General features: G+C 34.0%; 2 protein-coding genes and 1 non-coding gene across 11 annotated transcripts; 1 reads left to right on the forward strand and 2 right to left on the reverse strand.

Moving 5' to 3' along the window:
* Window positions 1-2,989: 2,989 nt before the first annotated feature.
* On the reverse strand, window positions 2,990-12,250 carry LOC114421028 (puromycin-sensitive aminopeptidase-like). 8 transcript variants are annotated; one of them, XM_028386782.1, is made up of 32 exons: window positions 12,160-12,250; window positions 11,038-11,112; window positions 10,877-10,921; window positions 10,576-10,716; window positions 10,400-10,475; window positions 10,192-10,268; window positions 9,756-9,869; window positions 9,558-9,632; window positions 9,350-9,457; window positions 9,051-9,263; window positions 8,875-8,936; window positions 8,695-8,722; window positions 8,525-8,611; window positions 8,392-8,417; window positions 8,091-8,154; window positions 7,908-7,988; window positions 7,712-7,759; window positions 7,575-7,593; window positions 7,405-7,409; window positions 7,297-7,308; window positions 7,156-7,212; window positions 6,948-7,057; window positions 6,794-6,874; window positions 6,526-6,709; window positions 5,863-6,011; window positions 5,635-5,773; window positions 5,395-5,541; window positions 5,228-5,309; window positions 4,563-4,738; window positions 3,905-4,132; window positions 3,720-3,791; window positions 2,990-3,359 (listed from the first exon to the last, which is right to left on the reverse strand). In XM_028386782.1, the coding sequence occupies exons 4-32, from the start codon at window positions 10,636-10,638 to the stop codon at window positions 3,279-3,281; spliced, it is 2,664 nt and encodes an 887-aa protein (XP_028242583.1). In that variant the 5' UTR covers window positions 10,639-10,716; window positions 10,877-10,921; window positions 11,038-11,112; window positions 12,160-12,250; the 3' UTR covers window positions 2,990-3,278. The 8 variants fall into 8 exon arrangements, with proteins under 8 accessions (XP_028242583.1, XP_028242586.1, XP_028242587.1 ...); XM_028386785.1 differs by having other exon boundaries at window positions 11,038-11,118; window positions 12,160-12,200; XM_028386786.1 differs by having other exon boundaries at window positions 11,038-11,085; window positions 12,160-12,177.
* A 3,610-nt stretch (window positions 12,251-15,860) lies between these two features.
* On the forward strand, window positions 15,861-20,400 carry LOC114421030. 2 transcript variants are annotated; one of them, XM_028386787.1, is made up of 3 exons: window positions 15,861-16,370; window positions 16,458-16,535; window positions 17,190-20,400. In XM_028386787.1, exon 3 carries the CDS (start codon window positions 17,272-17,274, stop codon window positions 20,263-20,265), a length of 2,994 nt encoding a protein of 997 aa, XP_028242588.1. In that variant the 5' UTR covers window positions 15,861-16,370; window positions 16,458-16,535; window positions 17,190-17,271; the 3' UTR covers window positions 20,266-20,400. The 2 variants fall into 2 exon arrangements, with proteins under 2 accessions (XP_028242588.1, XP_028242589.1); XM_028386788.1 differs by having other exon boundaries at window positions 15,861-16,535.
* A 604-nt stretch (window positions 20,401-21,004) lies between these two features.
* On the reverse strand, window positions 21,005-21,076 carry TRNAT-UGU. The gene has a single exon. It is a non-coding gene; the product is annotated as a tRNA-Thr (tRNA).
* Window positions 21,077-22,193: the final 1,117 nt, after the last annotated feature.

Raw genomic sequence — 22,193 nt, forward strand, 5'->3', positions numbered from 1 at the left:
TTATATATCTCGAGAAACAAACATGATCAATGAACAATGAATGATTTACCTAAACTCTGTAGAAGACAATTATGGCCTTAAATCGGTTAAGAACAAAACCCCACCTACCAAGCCATGTCAATCTAGACTTTGATAAAATCATAAAACTACTTATAGCATTACAAATGCTTGAGAAACAGTGGGCTCACTGTTAGGTTTGTGACAAAAAGCCGAAGCTATAACATGTGACTGTTGTTTTGGCCTCCCCAAAAAGCAATCGTAAGCTTTCTAATTATTACCCTATGTCTACATGCTGTTCACTTGATACAGTACATTTTCACTGATTAATAGCCATGGCATTCCTGAATTGCAGGCTTTCTTTATTTTCAAACTTAGAGATAAGTTTTGCTAGAGTCAAACAAATTATGTCACTCATGTTTTAGTACGAGTATCACAATTTCATGCTAGTTCAATTATTTTTTTATCACATTTCTTCATGTATTCAGAACTTCATTTCTAATGAAATGATATGAGCTATTTGTTTTTTTAAAATAATAAAATATTGCTTTTTGTCTTTTTAAACAAAAAGAACACTTATAAAAGGAATCAAAGTATTTTCTTTTTCTTTTTTTCGTCTTCTTATTCCGGGTAATTATTTTTCCCTATAATTTGATTGTAAGACTACACTTTTGATAGGAAGAAAATTGTGAAGCTATGCGGCCTAGCTTGTGATCTGTTGATGCTATGAAAGATGCTGATTGGCAATTTCCAAGCTATGTAGCCTAGCTAAATGGAATTAAGCAACTCAATCTTGATTGCAAAAGAAATTGTTTCATCCTCTTTCCACTAAATTTCCGAAAGAGTCCTTTTGCTGGTTGTTGCTATGATATGAGGAAGAAAGCTTGTAATAAGTGGGGTAGGAATAATAATAAAAGTCATAGATTCTTTTCCCTTTTGCATGTATCCTAGGGCAACTGAAAAGTAATCAAACTGAAGACTTTTGAGGCGATAATTAATCTAGGTTTAGATAGCAATCTTGTTCGATAACCGGGGACACCTTTTTCATCATTGGACAAGTAGTAGTAAGCGTCACTAGCGATAATATCAAACGTATCATGGCATTGTGATTGTGCTACTTAATTTTCTATATGACCCCACCCTTTTTGTTTGACTTATGCGAATGCAAACAAAGCGTTAGAAATATGATTTTCAGGCCTTGATACAAGCACAAGGTGTACGATACATACAAAACAAAATCTTAGCATATGACACCCTTTTGGTTAGCTAACCAGATTTCCCGTTGGTAATTTAAGGCCAAACAGTCTTGAATGAAGAAATTAATAGTACAATTAAGAAGCCGAAAAATAGTATGGGAATTTAATTTACGCTTAAATAATATTAAAAGGCGGAAAATAGAGTTCGGAAATTTAAGTTTTTTATAAAGAGGGAAAAAAATGAAGAATAATTAGTGACTATTCTGTATAATTAGTACAGAACAAAATTCTTGAAAGAAAGTTTGAGTGAGGCTCAACAATTCTGCCCTAAAAGGAAGGGTAGAAATTAATACCCTAACCGGTGCATTAGAATAACACAAGAAAATCTCTTTAAAAAAAAAAAAAGAATAACACTAGGAAACAATTCGGTGTGCTTTTATAAAACGGAGCGTTCAATGAACCGCTGATTAAAAGCATCGGTCTCACATACGAATCAAAATGTCATATTTTATAAACAGTTCAAACTTATTATCAATCCTCCAATTATTATTTTTTGGGACCCTAGGTTAAACACACAGGTAAGGTGGTTGGGTTTGGCTGTAAAAGACACTTAAACATAAGTCCTGCAGGTTCTTGCTCAACAGCAATAATCCGTTATGGCATGCGACCATGACACGCACACTACATGGAATTGTGGATAATAGCCCACAGCTTCACTTTTGATTATCCATCTACATATTGCAATATTGGATTTTCTTTTCTTGAATTCAGGATACCTTTCGATCGAGAGAGTCAAAGACTAATCTATTGATTACATTATATAAATACAGACATGGTATTGGTATTGGGTAAAAGGTACGAAGTATGATATTTTTCAAAAATCTAAGGTACATATACATATTGTATAATGATAAAATAATACAAATAAACCTAATATATAACATAAAAGAAGAATAAATTAAATTCTCCAACATGACAAAAAAAAAATCTCGCAATAAAAACACTAATACATAGAGAATTTAATTAATAGTTTTGAACTATCAATATAAAAAAATTACATTGCCAATCATTAAAATGAACTACCTTATAAGATTATTTTCTCAAAACATAAATGCTAGAAGTATAGCTAGTTTATGAAGAGAACGAATAGTAACTTTTTAGAATGTCAATCCTTTTAAATTAGTGAAAATAGCGTGAAAAGGAAACTAGATATGGTGATTTTTTTTTTACTTCAAATCTATTCCTTACCCTTCGCCGTTTCTCTCTCTTTTTGTTTACTGTTTCTCTGTTTCTTAACCCCCATGTTTCAAACCACTACATATCAATTTACTCCTATAATGCGTAAACGGCGTCTTTTATATGCACCCATCAGTACATTCCACGAAACACAAATAAGTCAATTTTTTAAATTTATTTATCCATCTTTTTATCTATCCATCTATTATTATTATTATTATTAAAAATGAAAAACTGAAGTTCCGTCACGAGGACAAAGCATCTATTACAAAATGTTTTACATTTTTTATCCAAATAATAAATGCAGAAATAAATCTCTTTTCAAACATAACTTTTTTTTTAAATTAACTTACTATGTAAAAGCTTTTTTTTTTCCAACTGCTCCATACGTTTCGTAGCAAAAACTCATTTCCTCTAAATCCAAACATTTTAAAACATGACTTATCTTCTCTTCTCTATCTCTTCAACTTACCCCTCCCCTCTCGAACATTTTCTTCTTTAGTTTTAAAAATAATTCTCAACTATTTTATAGTTAAAAAAAAAAATCAAACGCACTCATATTTCCTTGTCAAATTATCAATAAAACCAAAAATAAAAAACGGTATAACAAACGAATATCCACTGAATCACATTTTAAAGTTACGTAGATAAACTAGTTCAGCTTTTATTGCATAACGCCCTACACATCCTTGGGAAAAAGATAAAGAAATCACCCCGAGTTAAGACATGGATGCAAAAAGAGAGCTACCCATTGTGGCGCCAAAGCTTTGCAAAAGATATTGGGATCGTTGCTGCAATTGCTTTCGCCACTAACACATCATGGCAGTTTTTCATACGCCATTAACACTTTTAGGCAGCTAAGCTTTTCGAAGCTATCTCAAACACATTCTCCGATAGTCCATTAGTAGACATGATCCTCTCCAACTGCGCCTGCAAAACAACAGTCTTTTCAGCAAAACTGATAACCAACACTGACATTTTTTAATTCAATAACCTAATAGAGCGTTTGATTTCATGTTAGATTATCCCAAAAAAAAATCAGTTAAAAATAGCTAACATGATTTTCGGTAGATATTCGCGTGTTTTTTTTGTTCAACGTTGAGAAATTGATTGAGTTGAAGAAAAATTATATGTAATTTTTCCTTGGAAATTATTTTTAGTGACTTCTACAATTAACTTATTTTTAGAATCAAAACATTCAAACATATATTCATCATTTCAAAATCAATTCAACAAACGCTCACCCAAACTAAATGAGAGCGACCAAATAATAATAAGTCTATTAATTACCTTTGCAAGCTTTTGTCTGTCTTCATCATAACGCCTCCATCTTGAGAAGGCTGACACCATTCTCGAGGCTACCTACATCCATCCAAACCAAAAAGATGTCATATACGTAACTACACAAGGATCATGTAGTAACAATACACACAGACGAAGGAATCTATAATATAAAGAGGCTAATGCAAAATGACCTGAGGATTTAGCTTGTCAAGTTGCAGCACAATCTCTCCCAAAAACTTGTAGCCTGACCCATCCTTTGCATGAAAGTTCACCGGAGACCCACAGAAACCTCCAATGAGAGAGTACACTTTGTTGGGATTGCGCAGATCAAATGCTGGGTGGCTTAACAGTTTCCGCACATTCTCAACATTACCAGGAATGTCAGACATTGCTTGAAGAGCAAACCATTTGTTCACCACCTGGAAAGGAAGGGGAAGTATAAAATAATAAAATAATAATCCAAAAGACTCCTACTGTGGGATAGCATAAGGTGTAGGGAGGAAGAACTTCTAAAATTAAACTGAACAACTGCGCACATACATGTGAGACAAACATGAGAGACTAAATAGCCGTCAGCCGGGCCAAAAACAGAAAAGATTAAGCAAAGTTAGAGCAGGTATAAGAAGGAAGCATGCTCGCCATAGATAGTATCAGTGAAGGAAGCACTGTGCTCTTCTTAGATAAGAGTAGGGAAATTGTTATCAAATGGCATCTTCAATTGAATCCAGTCTACCATCAACATATGACGTAAAGTATAACATAGGATATATTGACAGAGAATGGATATGGAGACATGCCCAACATCAAAAGAATAATTCCAAAACCAAAGTCTTAGAGACAGAAATTTACCAAGAAATCATGCTGCCACTTGCCATAAAAGTCATCAAGAACATCATCACGGGTTTTACCAGGGTTCTGAGCTATGGCAGCCAAGGCAGCAAACTGCTCAGTCATATTTGTAGCAGTTTTATACTCATGCAACACAAGATCGGTGAATTCTTTTTCCTCAAGGCATCCAAGATAAGCTATAAAAAAAAAGAAAGAAAGAAAAAATGAGCTTGCTACCACCATGCATAAATTTTTATTTTTTTTTTGCACGGCAAAAATCAATATATTATATATTATAAATGAAATTCAATACTAGGTGTACTGAAGATACAAAGAAAAAGGCAAGATAGTTACAATGTGGACCCCACTAGGAGGAACCGAAAGCAACCCACAGAATAATACAAACCCATCCCCTCTAGGAAAAAACATCCTTTAAATTGGTTGACCAGAAGTTAAAGTGCAGTTGGGAGTCCTTCTCTACACATTTTAGCCAAGACCAAGTGTGGAACAAGGTATCATCCATAACCTTTTCAGGAACAAGGTACCACCATGCATAATGTATCTTAGTGGAATGGATTTAGTACAATTGATATCTTAGTTAAAAGATGGACAAAAGTCTTGTTCAGTATCAATTGATGAATTGGCCTGTCAAGTAGGAAAAAGTATGCAACAAAGATGTATTATACCAAGAGCAACATTCTTCAGAGCACGCCTGGCCAAGTTTGAGTGATTGAAGACATATTCTTCTGAGCTCCTGTTATTTTCCACCTGAAAAAAAGGTGAATATTGAGGAGATTCATACAATGAAGAAGATACTTAATAATTGCATACAGCTTCAGACAACAGGTCATACTGTGCTGAGGAACTCTGATCTCAGTTCACTTGCAAGCTGCTTCCTGATGAAAGTCCGAACAGTATGAACAGCATCAGGATCTGCAACCCCCATCATATCCATTATTTCTCCCTCACCAGGCAAAGTTATTGCCTTTGCCACAAACTCCTAGATGATAAAAGAGCATAGAGTACAATAAATGAAATCATATGATAAAACCCACCAACAAAATGGATAATCTTGAGGAAAACTGAAGCATACTTTGTCCAGACTTGAGTCACATAAAATACGTTTGAACCCTTGAACAAAATTGGAATTTAAAACCAATGGTTTGTTACGTTGCAAATCATCCACTAAGTTAAGCATCAACTTCCGTGCCAAAACTTGTCCAGCCTCCCAACTGAATCACCATTTAAATAAGCCAGTGAATAAATTCACATTAAGCTATCAAATCAAAAAGAATAAATTGCAATTTTGAAGAAGACAAACCGGTTGAATTCATCGGAATCATTGGCTAGTAAGAAAAACAGGTCGCTATCAGTGAGATCAGATTCCAGACGAATAGGAGCACTGTATCCTCTTAACAAAGAAGGAACAGGCCTTTCAAATATATCGGTGAATACAAACTCTTCCTCTTTCTGCAGCAGATACAAATAAAATTATCCGTTAGTTATGAATACAAAAAGGCCATACCAAGCTCTGCATCTTATTTTATTTCAACAATTTATGTTACGCAATATTAGGTAGATAGATGGATGATTTATTACACAATTGATAACTTGGTCTTAAAATTACAGACACCCTTTTTCTTCAAATCAATTATTTGACATGGATGCTCACACTTTGTAATATGAGACAAATGATACTTTTATTTTGATAACAGAGAGAAGAGACCTTTTAACATGTTTCAGACACCATTTTTCTTCAACTCAATAATTTGACAGTGATGCCCATACTTAGTAATATGAGACAAACCATACTTTTATTTTGTAGTATATCTGTTATCATAATAACAATATGTTCATATTTTAAACCATACTTTTATTTTGTAGTATATCTGTTATCATAATAACAATATGTTCATATTTTAACTACATAGATCAAATAGAAACATGAGATAGAAATGCATATCAAAAAGAAATTCTAAACAACCTTGGTCACTCTAAGGACTGTAGTGCAGACTGATTGATCATTGCTTGAAACAGATTGCATAGTACCATTATGGTAAACAGTTGAAAGAGGAATGTCCTTTCCCATGGAATCAAGCAAACCCACTGCAACAGGAATGAATGTGGGTTCCTTAACTGATTGCCCTGGGGTTGGTGGTATATCTTGACTGCAAAAAATGTCCCCATCAAACATATTAAAGACAGTCAAAGAAAAATTTAAAAAGGAGAAATGAAAGTTGGTGCTTGTATACCTAAATTTTAAAGAAAAAGTATGTGCTTCTGGATTATAAGAAGTATTTACTATGACAACAGGGGTCCCAGCTTGAGAATACCTGCATATTAGTTGAACAGTTAATACAAAATGAGCAGAAAAATGCAGGGAAAAAGAAGGAAAAAAATACAAACCATAGCAAGAAATTTGCAAAATCTGCATCATTTGCATCTCGCATGGCGGCAAAAAAATCTTCACATGTTACAGCTTGGCCATCATGTCTCTTAAAATAAAGATCCATGCCCTGAAATCCAGGGAGTTTGTAAGATTGAATCCTAAATTAAGCAGTATAACATTGCAGTTAACAAGGTAGTTATAGGGGCATTGGATAAACATCCTTACTTTTCGGAACCCTTGACTTCCTAGCAAGGTTTTGTACATTCTCACAACTTCAGCCCCCTGATACATACGATCATAAGAACAAACTTCTAGAGAGACAAATGGACATGAAGGGATTGAAAATTATAGGGGTAACTGTCAAACCTTTTCGTAGACCTGCAGAAAAGAAAGATATCATTATAAACAATTCAAGAGCTTGAGAGAAAGAATGGAACAAAACTGGAGGTTGAGTGTCACAAATGTGAAACATACCGTAACTGTATTTTGACATTGACAATGGCCACATCAGAAATTAATCCACAGAAGGTTGACAAAATGATAGATAAATCAGTAGAGCACTATAAATTCTTACATAATAGGTAATACAGTAAAATTTTCAAATATGATATTGATTCAATTAAAGCTATAAAAATAAGGCTTGCCTGTGTAGAAGTTGTCCATCTGTCAAAGAGTAAAAAATATATAAATACAAACTTAGAAGCACATTTATTAAGGAGAATGGGGAACAAATATATTTTTGGAGACAAATGGTGAGACAAAATGATTTTCAAATTCTAACCTTGATGTAAGAGTGTGGTCGCACTGGATGGGCCATAGGACCTGCATCCTGGAAAATCAGTATAAAAGTATCAGAATACTACCTGACAATGACATCATGATAATTCTATATTAAAAGAATAGTAAATAAGATAAATTGTAGTAACCTGTAAAACTTACAAAAGATCATCAAAACGGAAAAAGGAAAAGAAAATAACCTGTGGAAACTGGTAATTTCTAAGTTTTGAAACATCAGCAATCCGCTTTACAGTACAACTTCCCATGTCAGATGAAAATTCCTGTCAATAGTTAATGCAACTTGTTACATTAAAAAAACTAGATGGAACAAAAGTAATGTGATGTCTAAATTGAAACATAGGAAACGGGTAAAAAGGCTGTGCCTGATCACGAAAAACAGTGAGACCTTCCTTCAGGCTAAGCTGGAACCAGTCGCGACATGTCACTCTGATATTAATAAATAAAGGCTAAATTCAAATTTTAACATACCCATGGCAACGGAAAAATATAGACATACAAACAACAAATGTGCTGCCAAACTCAGGTTTATGATATGTCAAATAGAAATCCAAAAGTGAACTATAACTAGGTAGAAAAAATTTTAGAACATTATACGAGTGGGAATAAAAGCATGTAAAATCCTTAGTTTGAAAGCATAACATGATCAATGGTATGTAACACCACCTGTTGCCAGTCCAGTTGTGGAAATACTGCATAACAGACAAGAAATAAGCTCTAGTCACAATCAAGAAAACATAAAGAAATTTAGTTTTAGAAAAGTAACTCTTTAAAAATTCTAATATATGATAATTAGAACCTCATGGCCAATAACTCCCAATATTGCAGCATAGTCTGCATCAGTAGCAGTTTCTGGAGAGGCCAATACAAGCTTTGAATTGAAAATCTGCAAACAAGAAAAATAAATTATAAATGTCAGAATTGAACACAGATAGCCAACAAAGACAAGCTCACAAGAAGGAAACCTACATTCAAGCTCTTGTTTTCCATGGCTCCCCTGTACAATACAAAAAAAGTACACCATATTACTTTTCTGCACCCTAATCCTTTCATGGTATCTTGTCTCATCTCATAATATACAAAGGCACAATGTATCCAGGGTCACATGATTGAAATCTCAAAAAAAAGAAAAAGATAGATGAAAATTACATGTTAAAATCTGGGACAGCAACAACATTGAAGAGATCCAGGTCATATTCAAGTCCAAAAACCTGTTCAGAAAGCATATTATGACAAGACAGCAAAATTCAGAATTCAAACCAATGTATATTGCAATCAAAGTAACCCATCTGATCAAATGAATTTAAAACTATATAAGGACTGACATCTTCATCCCACTTCATAGCTGCTTTCAGAGAATACATAGCATGTGCAGTCTTAGGTACATCATCTGCAGGTGTCCATATCCTAAGGGACACCTTCCTCCCTGAACGGGTAACAAATGTGTCATCTCTGCTCTGCAATTGCCCGGCAACCAAGGCAAACAGATAAGAAGGTTTCTTGAAGGGGTCCTCCCAAACAGCATAATGCCTGCCATCCTGCAGTAAAACATAAATAACATCCATGAACAGTATAGTAACCATCTAGATGGTCTTCACTACTATGCATTTCAAGAAAACATTACCTCTAAGTCACCTTGTTCAGCTAGGTTTCCATTAGACAATAACACTGGATACAGTGATTTATCTGCCTCGATGCGAACTGTATATTTTGCCATTATATCAGGTCGATCCTGTTGGATGATAGGATTCCATTAATTTTATGTGGGAATTTATTGTTATAATATAAACATATAGAACAGGTTAGCATATCGATTGCCTTAAAATGACAACCTGAAAAAATGTAATTTTACGGAAGCCTTCAGCCTCGCATTGAGTACAGAAATTCCCAGATGATTTGTAAAGTCCCTACAGGAAATCAAATCCATAGTAAACACAACCTCCCCCTCAAACACAAAATCAGGTTGACAGAAGTGGAAAAGTAGCAATACAAGGAAGAAACACTCCTCAACAAGGAGAAATCTCATTTACCTCTAATGATGTGTTTTTCTGTGGACAAATATCTGTAACAATTTCAAGATCATATTTACCACTAGGAGGTGATTGGATTGTGAGATGGCGTGCATCCAAATGATAATCTTCCTCCTATAGATAAACATAACAGAATGAATTAAAAATAATGTTACACAACTACACAAGTAACACACCAATCTAAACTTAAACCACCCATCATCGCTACCAATATTGTGTGTTCCTGAAAGTAAACACAGCACCTAAGGTTTTAATTAGGAAGCACCAATATTATGTTCATAACATATAACATATTAAAATCAGCTTCTGAATCTAAATTTCCTTGTCTAAAAAACTAGCAAGATAGGAAAGAAATTCTTTTGGTGATTGATTGTGTTAAAAGTAGCCATGACAGTGGATATCAGCCAACTCAAAAAAAGTATAGCATACAATATACCTTCAAAGCCTTGCCATTCAGGTGAATTGAAACTAAAGATAAGTCCTGTCCATCTAAAACTAGTGGGGGAGTAGAACCTGTTACACAAAATAGACCAATTAGAAGTAAAAGGAAAATAAATATTCAAAGTGGTAAATTATTTGGATATTGATGCTGCATATATTTCAGACTTTAAGTAGATTTTCCAAGATCAAATAAGGAACCATACCTTCAATGCGAGGATACACAGCAATTTTAGAACTAACTATGGTCTTCTCCTCTCCCAAGGTAAATTTCAGATCTACCTGTAATAGTTCCATGCAACACATGAACAGAAAAACAATAAATTTTTAAAAGTAGCAACAACCTGAATGAAACATAATTTAAAAATCACTGTAAACTTACAGTGTCAAAGTAGTAATCAGGCATCTTGTAATCCTTTAAGAATATTTCCCTTGGTGTCTCCATTTTGGATTCTTCAACTTGCTTTGGTGAATCCTCTGTGGCAACTGAACAAAGTAGTCTCCTACTTACTTGCTTGACCCTCTGGAACAGAATACAGGAACATACAAGATCAGATAATTAAACAAGCAACTGTACATAATTGGCCTGAAAGAGTCCAAGAACATACAGAAAACAAGAACATCTTTAAACATGCGACTAGATAAACAACAAAGAATGAAACTCAAACACAAATTAAACTTACTGATAGTGAAGAATATAATGGGCAATACTTCTTTCGGAAATTGACCTGTAAAAGCCACGTCAACAGTTTATTACATTCACAAGACAACATTTAATGATAAAATTATATTTTTTCAAAGATCCTATTCGTAGTATACAGAAGTGCAAAAAAAGGAAAGAAACCTCTGAAGCAAGGAAATGCTTGAATCTGATGCTCCTTCTTGCTGTATTCTGAAAATAACAAACACTGCAATTAACCTGAAGTTGCAAAGAAAAAGGTATTAATCATCACAGTCCACAATGAGCAAGCAATTTGAAAAGACTAAGTGATATGGCAACATTCAACATGTTAGTCCCAATACAAAATTTTAAACAAAATAAATAAAACAAAGGATTCTATATATCCGCGGTGTATCTAGTAAGAAAGCCATTTTATAAGAGTGAGAAGAGCAAAATTGGGTCATACATCCATACATGGATAGTCAAAATTAAAAGTTTTTTTAAAGTAACAAGATCATTTAAAAAACTCCCCAACTTTCTAAAAAACTTACATGCCTTGTATGTTTTAATCTTGATCACTTATAGTAAAATATAATGATCGGTATTTGTTTCTCTCACTCTCATTTGATATGTGCATGCGTATGCCTATACACCATTTCTCATTCACAAATAGTATAATGCAAAAGTGTAGGAAATAACAAAGCGCGCACACACACACACTCACAAAAGTTAGTAAGAAAGACAGTCCCAGTAGAACAATGTCAAAAGCAGGAACAGAACATGAGTTTCTATGGCAAAAAATCCATTTCTCTCAAGATTTTGTGTTAAATCCAGAAACATGCAACGCACATGGAGGCATGGTGGTGGTGGAGACACAAAATTTAAAAAAAAAAAGGTGAAAATGTGTATGTATGGATAATCACAGGAGCAGGGGAGATCAAACCCAGAAGAGTGTTCCTCGAAAAGGTCAGTGTCTTCGATGGAAGAACGAACCGAGCCATTTATCGCGAACCCCTAATTGAGAGAGCTATCGATTTCCACAAAAACAAAAACACAACGCAGAAACAAAGAAACCTTTAAACCCTAGACCAGCGTCGGTTCTCGTTCTTATAAGCGAATGGGGATAAGAAGGGGTAATTTCGAATTATGTTATGGACATGAAAATTCACTAATAAAATAAAATAAAAAATGGAAAGGGATTGGATAAATTAGATGCAAAAAAATCATGTACAAATAAAAATAAATAAATAAATGGATAAAAAAATGTTGATCCATAGAAGAATTGATGTTTGAGCTTCACCTCACCTGGTTTGGCGACGAAGTGCAGTGAACGGCGAGAGAGACAAAGACGGAACGAGAATAAATAGAGACTGGAGTGGAAGATATTTAATTATTTTTTTTTATTTGAATTTATTTACTAATTAATCAAAAATTTATTCGTGAAACGAAAACGGAAAACGTAATAAAAATAGAATTAAGGAGAAGCAAAGTATTGATTTTTTTATTTTTTTTGCTATAGTGGGGCCCCAAGGGCAATATATACTGATGCGATAAGGAATAAGGATTAAGGAGAAGCAAAGTATTGATTTGATTTCCTTTATCATGTTAGTTAACTAATGTTGCTCCTATAGTTTAGATAAAGATGTGTTTTGATATAGTTAATTTTTCAGTCACGATAAACAGGAATTTTATAGGCTAAATTGTAGAAAGAAAAAGAATTTAGGCTGACTCAGTGTTACCTTAATTTTTTATTGTGGCATACTGAGGGTCTATTTTTTCTTCTTAAAAAAATTAAGAGTATGAGAGTTATATGATTTAAAGGTATACTGAGGGGTTCTGGTTCTGATACACTTTCTGCTTACTAATGATTGTTTTATATTTTGGAAGGTAGATGAAAAAAGTATATTGTTCTTAAATTCATCCTGAATGTATATGGCCAAGCTTCCGAACAAAATATCAATTAGCAAATATGGAAGATTTTTTTTAGCTCTAACATTCCCTCAAATGTCAGAAATCTCAGCACTTCAAAACGGGGGGTTTGGCAATGGAAAGTATTTAGGTCTTTCATTTATGGTGGGAATAAACAAAAAAGTAGTCTTCAATTTCATTAAAGATAGACTTTGGAAAAGGATTAAGCATCTTTCAAAGGTCAGTAAGGAAGTACCCATAAAATTTTGTGCACAGGATATCCCAACCTATTGTATGAGTGTCTTCTTCCTCCCAACTTTTTTGGAGGATGAACTTCAAAACATGATGAAGTTCTTCTGATGGAAAAAAGGAACTTTTTACATGATATAAATTGGATGAGTTGGAAGCAACTACGGAATTTGCATGTTCAACCCAAATTCAAACATCTACCTGATTCGAAAATGAGTTATTTGTCAATGTACTTGTTCCATCTGTGAAAACGAATTGGAGAATTACTGGTCTTATTCAGGAGTTTGGAATGTGATCCAGCAGCTTTGAAATATGCAGCAAGTTCACCTTTATCCTTTGGAGAATCTGGCGGCGCCCTAACAAGAAAATATGGGAGAATGAGGAAATACCAGTTCCGGTTGCAGTCTCCTTCGCTAACCAGCAACATTTCGATTGCAACTCTTTGGGATGGGCTTCATGCATTTTCGTGGCTCAAGGAACAAAATTTTCACAATATAGATTTTGAATTAGATTGCAAACTTTAATATGATAATAAGGATTAAGGAGAAACATAATATAAATGATGTGTTAATTATTCATAAAAGAAAAAATTAAAAATATTTTTTTTATAAAATTTAAAAATAGAATATATATGGAGGAGAAACATAATATAAATGATGTGTTATGTTATTGTTCGTTTGCTTCCAAATTTACTTTTTTATTTTATTTTATGAACTTATGCCCTTAACATATAAGTGCGTTGAGCAGAAATGCTCCATCTTTGACCACAAAGTGGTTGGTCAACATCCAAAGCAAATTAAACTTCAAAACCTAATAGCACCTTAAAGAAAAAAATTTAGAAATTCAAACTATTTGAAGCTGTTGGGCCCATTAATGATGAATTGGTGCCCTTCTAGTCTGGCCTAAAAGATTGTGGGGACATAGGTTTTTGATCGTTACCAATTTGGAGTGCTCTAAAATTCAAACTAATTTTGTCTCTTTACCCTCTATCTTAGCAGAATGTGTCTTAATGGGGGCCGTAAATCCGTATCTGGTCTCACATGGGGCATATGTTCCCCCTCCATTAAAAGACCCTTTTGGACTTACGCTCAAATGCCCCCAATGTAATTTTTCCTGTAAGTCAATCCCACTGTCCTTTTATGCTCTGCCTGTGGATGCCCACATTTTTAAGTGTGTGTTTAAATTTTCGTTTAAATTTTTTAAAAACATGTCTAAGAGTGAAATGGTCTTTGATTACTCTTCAAATATATGTTTAAGAGAACATTTTTGCTTAAAAATTCAATTTAGTAGAAATAAGACTTATGATATTTTTGCAACCTTGATATGTTAACTCAAACTTAAATTTATAAATTTTAATCCAAACATATACTAAATAAATAATTTTAATTTATAACTCAATATTTTTTTACTTTTAAAAACATCTTCTCATTTAAGACTAACGAAGACTCAATCCCTCCGCTTACTTAACCATGCAAAAGTTAATTTGGATGGATTTGAGTTTTAGAAATAGTTATAATGCATTTTTTTATGATGGATTTGAGGTATGTTTTGGGTCGTCGTAACCCAATTTAATATTCTACATTTTTTTTACAACAGTTATGTATTGATAATAAACTATTATTTAATAATTAATATTTTATATAATATGATATTATATTAAAATATATAAATATAAAATATACCTTAATTAAAATTTCATACTTATTTTACTTTATAATTTAACTATACATAATACATGTATGTATAGACAAATTATGTTAAAATGTTGAGTTGATTCGATCTCATCTCATATATTTTTAGTCTTGATTGGGATTAGCCTCCAATAATCCAATCAAATTTTTGAATAAGATAAAAAAAATGAAAAGCTCATTTCTTGCTAACCTCTAATCTTATGTCTATTTTTCTCTTAGAAGTTTTTTTCTTTTACTGGAATTCTCTTAGAAGTTAAATAGGCAGCATCATGTTAAAATTTGTATTTTGCACATAATTATGTGGAAATTTAGCATGTACTATTATTAAATGTATTTATATTTTAAGAAACTAAATATATATATATATATATATATATATATATATATATTTATTTATTTATTATAAAGTACTACCCAAGAGAACAATGGAATGTGATGGTTCAAATTAATATTTTCTTTTAAGGTGTACTATTTAAATTGAAAGTGAAATAGAGAAGAAACATAAAAAGGATAAAAGTAAAAGACAGACAAAACAGAAAGGGAAGAAATATGAGGAGAAAATATAAAAATAAAATAGAGAGGACAAATACGAGGAAAACAAATAAAAAATAGAAATTAAAAAAATAATAAAAAGGTATGCTATTTGGATGAATAGAAATAAGAAAGAAAGAAGTAGAAAAAAATTCTCTGCTTATTTAAGATGAGTGAAAGAGTAAGTAAAAAAAAATCATATAAATATTTCTATATTAATTGAAAATAAAATTTAACTAAAATATTATACTTTTTAGTATATTTTTTCCTTAACATTAAATTATTTATTACTTTTATGTTATAACATTGTTATTTTTTTATAACTTAAACCGAACTTTCAAAATTCAAGTTTTGTAAATTTTATGGCCGTTGTAGGAGATGAATTTGATAAGCAATATCCTTAAAAAGATGAAGTTGATGTATAACATTATGGAAAAAATTTATCATTTTCGAGAGAATTATGTAACCATGGTGTTAGGTTACAAATTTCATAACGCACATCTAACTAATGAGTAACTCGTGATATTTCTCATCTTCTACTGCTCCAACAAGCAATTTAACGATTCAAAAGAGAGGGAAAAATAAACCATAAGTTAGAATCTCAAGTCTCAACGCGTTAGTCCCTATGCCATGTCACACACACCCCCGCAAAGTACAAAACACCACGTCTCGCTCTGGAGTCTGGACTATCTTAATCGAAGCCAACTTTAAAAAAAAGAAATGAAAAAAGGAAGAACTTAAAATATGCAAATCCAAATGCCGAAATCATAGAGACCATCTGCAAGATTTAACAGTTGTATAAATGGGTGTGGAGCCTACTGCGATTCCACCATACCCAAGTCAGATTCATGGCATTCTTCTTCACCCCATTTCTGAACTCTTTGCAGGCACAATAAAAACGCTACCGTAGCCAAACATTCACAAGTCAAAACCTCTTAGCTATAGTTTCTGCACCCACCAACACTTGTTGATAAAGCTTGCCGCTTTTCCCTTCACTTTCTTCTCTTTCTCAAATGGGTGTCTAAGTCTGACACCATACTTTGTTTCTCACTTCATTTCACTCATTGCCAAGGACTCAGCTACCTGTTTTATTTTATTTTTTTGGCATCTGTAGTAATGATGCGTTTCTTAATTTTTGTAAGTGGTTTGCTTGAGTTCCTTCTTCTTGTCACTGTTACAGTGCTTGGAAATTTAAATGCTTGGATCGTTTTTTGACCTTTGCAGAGAAAAGAGATTGGTTGGTTGGAAGCAAAACAGTGAATGCACATGTACGGCATGGTGTTTCAGTTTCTCAGCCCAGTAGTAAGTATTCAGATCTGAACCACATAACTGTAGTTTTGTTTTGTCAACTAATTATTTTGGTAGTTGTGGATAGTGTTTTGTTATGTTTTATTTGTTTTTTTCCTAATTCCCTTGCTTTTAAATTTGGTTGGTGAATTACTTAACCACGGATTATGAGTTTTCAAGTGAGTGGAGCTTGTCCATTTCCGATTATGGAGGCTATTGTATTGTATATGTAACAACAGTAATGAATGTCCCAAATTGATGCTACGTTTTCTCCGTGTCTGTTCGGTGTCAAAATCTTTTTTTGTAAAGTAAATATTCTTTTTAGGTTGACCATCTTGCTTCCTACCACTGGTAATTACTTTTTATGATTTGACGAATTTATCTTTTTGTTTTATTTTTTGGAAAATTTGAGATCTATAGAAGTGTGACTTAGATGATGGTGGCACCGTTAACTTTTTTTCTTAAAAGACTCAGACTTTGTCTGGCTTTTCCCACCTTCTTTTACTTTGTTCTTTCTTTTATATTTGTATTAGTACTAATTTGTAGTACCTTAAACATACAGTTTAGAACATTCTGTTTTGCTTATTTCTGCATTATTGGAACATCGAATGATTGTAAATTTGGAATGTACATCTTCTGACTGATGAACTAATTGCCTCAACTTCACAGTACATCTTCCAATAAATTGTGTGTGCATGGGACATGGTATCTTCCATAATTGGGTAACATTCACATACCATCTGCAACTGCAATGATGGATATTCAAGAAGAGAGCTCCACCACACTTGGACCCTTGACAGCAAAGAGTTCAAGGAACATGTCATCCTCGTCTTCAGCCTTTTTTTCAGCCAATCAGTCACCCTTCTTCTCTCCAAGATCATCATCATGTCAGTTATCAGAGTCTTTGCGACCCGATGCTCCCAGTGACAGAATTCATTCAGATGCTGCTGCCCCCAGCACCATTTCAGGGATTCCAGAACCAAAGTCTATTGTGAATGTTGGATGCTCCTTCTCTGAGGTGGCTGCATCTCCAGCTGGCTGTAATGCAGGTGATTTGCAGAACCTTGATCGCATATCTTCCTCAGTCGGCATCTCTAGTAGCACTGTGTCTGGTTATTGCCATCCTTATGATGATGGTTATTCTGGGCTGAAAGAGAAGAGAAGCAAGAGAGGCAGAAACAAAAGAACATCATCAACACCAGGTTCTAGATCACTTTCTTCTTATAGACTAAAGAGTTGTGATGTCTTTATAGGACTACATGGTCGTAAACCTCCTCTAATAAGATTTGCCAATTGGTTGCGTGTCGAGTTAGAAATTCAAGGCATAAGTTGTTTTATATCAGATAGGGCTGGATGTAGAAACTCTTGCAAGCTTGGCATTGCAGAGAAAGCTATGGATGTTGCTTCTTTTGGGATAGTAATTATAACAAGGAAGTCTTTCAAGAACCCATACACAATTGAGGAGCTGCAGTTTTTCTCTGGCAAGAAGAACTTGGTCCCTATATACTTTGATTTGAGTCCAGCCGATTGTCTTGTGAGGGATATATTTGAGAAGAGGGGTGAGCTGTGGGAAAAACATGGAGGGGAGCTTTGGCTTTTGTATGGAGGGTTGGAGCAGGAGTGGAAAGATGCTGTTCATGGCCTCTCACGTGTTGAAGAATGGAAGTTGGAAGCTCATGATGGAAACTGGAGAGATTGCATACTGAGGGCTGTAACATTATTAGCAATGAAGTTAGGCAGAAGAGGTGCGGCTGAGCATTTGACAAAATGGAGGGAGAAAGTGAAAGAAGAAGAGCTGCCTTTCACTCGTAATGAGAACTTCATTGGTAGGAAGAAAGAGCTTTCTCAACTGGAGTTTATGCTTTTTGGTGATGTTACTGGAGATTCAAGGCAAGACTATATCGATCTTAAGGCCAGACCGAAACGAAGGCATTTGACTATTGGTCGGGGAAAGAGTAGTGTGCTAGATGAGAGACATATGGGAAATGGAACTAGGGAGGAAAAAACATCAGTTCTATGGAAGGAGTCAGAAAAAGAAATTGAAATGCAAAGTATTGAGTTTTCTCACGGGCACCACCGATCAAGGATCAAGTGTGGTGGAAAGTATACTAGGAGGAAAAGAGGAATGAAGATTGTGTATGGGAAAGGGATTGCCTGCATATCAGGAGATTCAGGAATTGGTAAAACAGAACTTATTCTTGAGTTTGCTTACAGATTTCACCAGAGATACAAGATGGTTTTATGGATAGGAGGGGAGAGTAGGCATATAAGGCAAAACTATCTAAAACTCAGGTCCATTTTAGAAGTTGATTTGAGTGTTGAGAATAGTTTGGAAAAAACTAGGATAAAAGGGTTTGAAGAACAAGAAGAAGCAGCCGTTTCTGGAATTCGCAACGAGCTAATGAGAAACATTCCGTATCTTGTGATCATTGATAACTTGGAAAGCGAAAAGGATTGGTGGGATCACAAACTTGTGATGGATCTCCTCCCTCGTTTTGGTGGAGAGACCCATATAATTATATCAACATGCCTTCCTCGTGTCATGAACTTGGAACCTCTAAAAGTTTCATACTTATCTGGAGTTGAAGCAATGTCTCTAATGCTAGGAAGTGGCAAGGACTATCCAGTTGCAGAGGTTGATGCTCTGAGAACTATTGAGGAGAAGCTTGGGAGGTTAACTTTGGGCCTTGCCATTGTTAGTGGAATTTTGTCTGAGATACCTATAACCCCAAGCAGGCTCTTAGATACCATAAACAGAATACCCTTGAAGGACATGTCATGGAGTGGTAAAGAAGCTCACTCATTCAGGCAGAACACTTTCCTGCTGCAACTCTTTGATGTTTGTTTCTCAATATTTGATCATTCAGACAGCCCGAGGAGCTTGGCAACCAGAATGGTACTGGTAAGTGGATGGTTTGCACCTTGTGCAATTCCAGTTTCCTTATTGGCACTTGCTGCTCAGAAGATACCAGAAAAGCAAAAGGGGACTTGTTTCTGGAGAAAATTACTGCAATCCTTAACATGTGGGTTCACATCCTCACACACCAAAAAATCAGAATTAGAAGCATCTTCCCTACTGCTAAGATTCAACATTGCAAGGAGTAGTACTAAGCAAGGACATATCTATTTCAATGACATCATCAAACAATATGCTCGGAAAAGAGAAGTTACCGGATCTGCACAAGCAATGGTTCAAGCTGTTATCAGTCAAGGGTCAATATCTGAAAACATAGAGCATTTATGGGCTGCATGTTTTCTGCTATTTGCATTTGGTCATAATCCTCCGGCTGTTGAACTCGAGGTTTCTGAGTTCTTATATCTTGTTAAAAAAGTGGTTCTGCCTCTTGCAATTCACACTTTCATCACGTACTCTAGATGCACTGCTGCTATAGAGCTTCTGCACCTTTGCACCAATGCCTTGGAAGCTGCAGACCAAGCATTTGTTACCCCAGTTGACAAGTGGTTTGACAAATCCCTTTGCTGGAGGTCCATCCAGACTAATGCTCAGTTGAATCCTTGCCTTTGGCAAGAGTTGGCTTTGTGTAGAGCTACTGTGCTCGAGACTAGGGGCAAACTAATGCTAAGAGGTGCACAATTTGACATAGGGGATGATCTAATCAGGAAGGCCGTTTATATCAGGACTTCAATTTGTGGTGAAGATCATCCCGATACCATATCTGCTCGTGAAACATTAAGCAAACTCACCAGACTAATTGCAAATGTCCAAATTCGTGCTTCTACATAGATTTTATTTTGCATCTTGTAAGGAAACTCTAGAATCATACAGGAAAATTTTAGAATAAAACTAGTTCTGTATACTGTTTCATGGAACTTTCAACAGCATATTTTAAAAGTCTAATACGAGATACCATTTGATTTAGAAAGTACTCCTTCACTTGGTTATCTTCACATGTTTATTTAGTGTGCCTCTTCATATATAAATATTGTCAATTGGTTAATTACCCTTTTGTAGATACTTTTTGACAACTACTTTGTATTTCCCTCTGTTGCACTAATGGCACACCAAAGTAGTCGTGGAGGTCTGAGCCTTTGAGGAGTTATCAATACGAACTATCTGGTAGTTCAAGGAGTTATCAATAGGACGCCACCATTTCCTGTATGTAGTTTTGTTAAATTTCTCTCAATACTTTTTCTTCTCTTATACCCTTTAACTAATTGTTTTATTTCTATGAAAAATATTACCCTGACAATTCATATACATTATACTGAAACACGTTCTGTTACTCAAGGAACACATCATATACAAGACTTTATTTACATGAGGTGTTGCTGTAAACCTAATAAAAAGAAGGGTATCATATACAATCTCAAGGATGTTAGTATGATTTTTAAGATAATTTTATAAAAGTTAATAAACTTATCAGTGATTTGTGATTAAATGATAATATAAAATTATTTTACACTATTAATACATCATCAATAAACTCAAACAAAAAAGACAAAAACAGGAGCTGAGTGTAGTTTGCCCCCACGCAGGATCGAACTACGGACCTTCAGTTTACAAGACTGACGCTCTACCACTGAGCTATAGGGGCTACATGTTATAGTTCATTTGTATTTAATATTTTACTTCTTATAGAGATTCATGCATTTGGAACTTTCCAAATACGAAAAATCACTAATTTACTTTTTTCTATTTTAATACGGATTATTTTTAATTATATATTTCATGAAAGTGATATCACCACAGGACCAAACATGCACCCGAAGAAATAATTAAAATTTTTAAGCAGACTCTGACGTCTCCCTTCTATATATAGATAGATACATATTTCAAATCAAATGAAAATTTCTCCATTTTAAAAATTCACCTCAATTTTTTAAAAAATTCATAAACAAACCTTCTTTAAAATTTTCTATTTCAAAAATATTTCTCATTAGGAAGCTTTTTGTAAGTTTCTTAAAATAAGAAAAAAAGTTCTGAAGTATTAAAGGTGAAAGTAACCGACTAGTGGCCATTAACTTCTAAATGCAGGTTTTCTATTTGCTTTATATCTAGCGTATGTGATTCCCCCCCAATACAATGTTCCGATAATTTCATTGTCCATATTTCATTAACATCATAGAGTTTCTGCCATGCTAGACATAGATTAGAAAAGGAAAACAAAAAAAGACAGAGATCAGAAAGAAAGAAAAAAAAATGGATCGGACCATCGGATTTAACTAGAAAAATCAATGAATTGGCCGGGTATTTAATTCATTTCACCTAAATAATAATCTGATCTTACAAGTGGCGAGAACTTGAAAAAATAGTAAAATTATGTCAAAACTAATGGAAAATCGGTGAAAATTTGATAATACAAAATCAAATTGAACTGATTTTTTTAACCAAATAAAGATCAAATGTCAAATTATAAAGGTTTGTATGTGATTTTTATCTATGATTTATTATTATTAAGCCTTTAATTGATGAATATTTATCTTAGAGTTGACCATTTTGTGTTAATTTAAATCTATACGTTAAATTATAGATTTCGTCATGGGTTTAATGCCCATAATAAAGACGCTTGAAGAACCTGTAAATCCCATACCGGCAAGAGGTGGGAGTTTGGAAGATTTGATTGATTAAAGATTTATTCTCAGAACACATCGCTGATTCGATTCTGAGTATTCCCTGATCTGGAAGCACACCACAAATGGCAACTACTCTGT

The sequence above is a fragment of the Glycine soja genome, chromosome 8, assembly GCF_004193775.1.
Source record: "Glycine soja cultivar W05 chromosome 8, ASM419377v2, whole genome shotgun sequence".
Taxonomy (NCBI): domain Eukaryota; kingdom Viridiplantae; phylum Streptophyta; class Magnoliopsida; order Fabales; family Fabaceae; genus Glycine; species Glycine soja.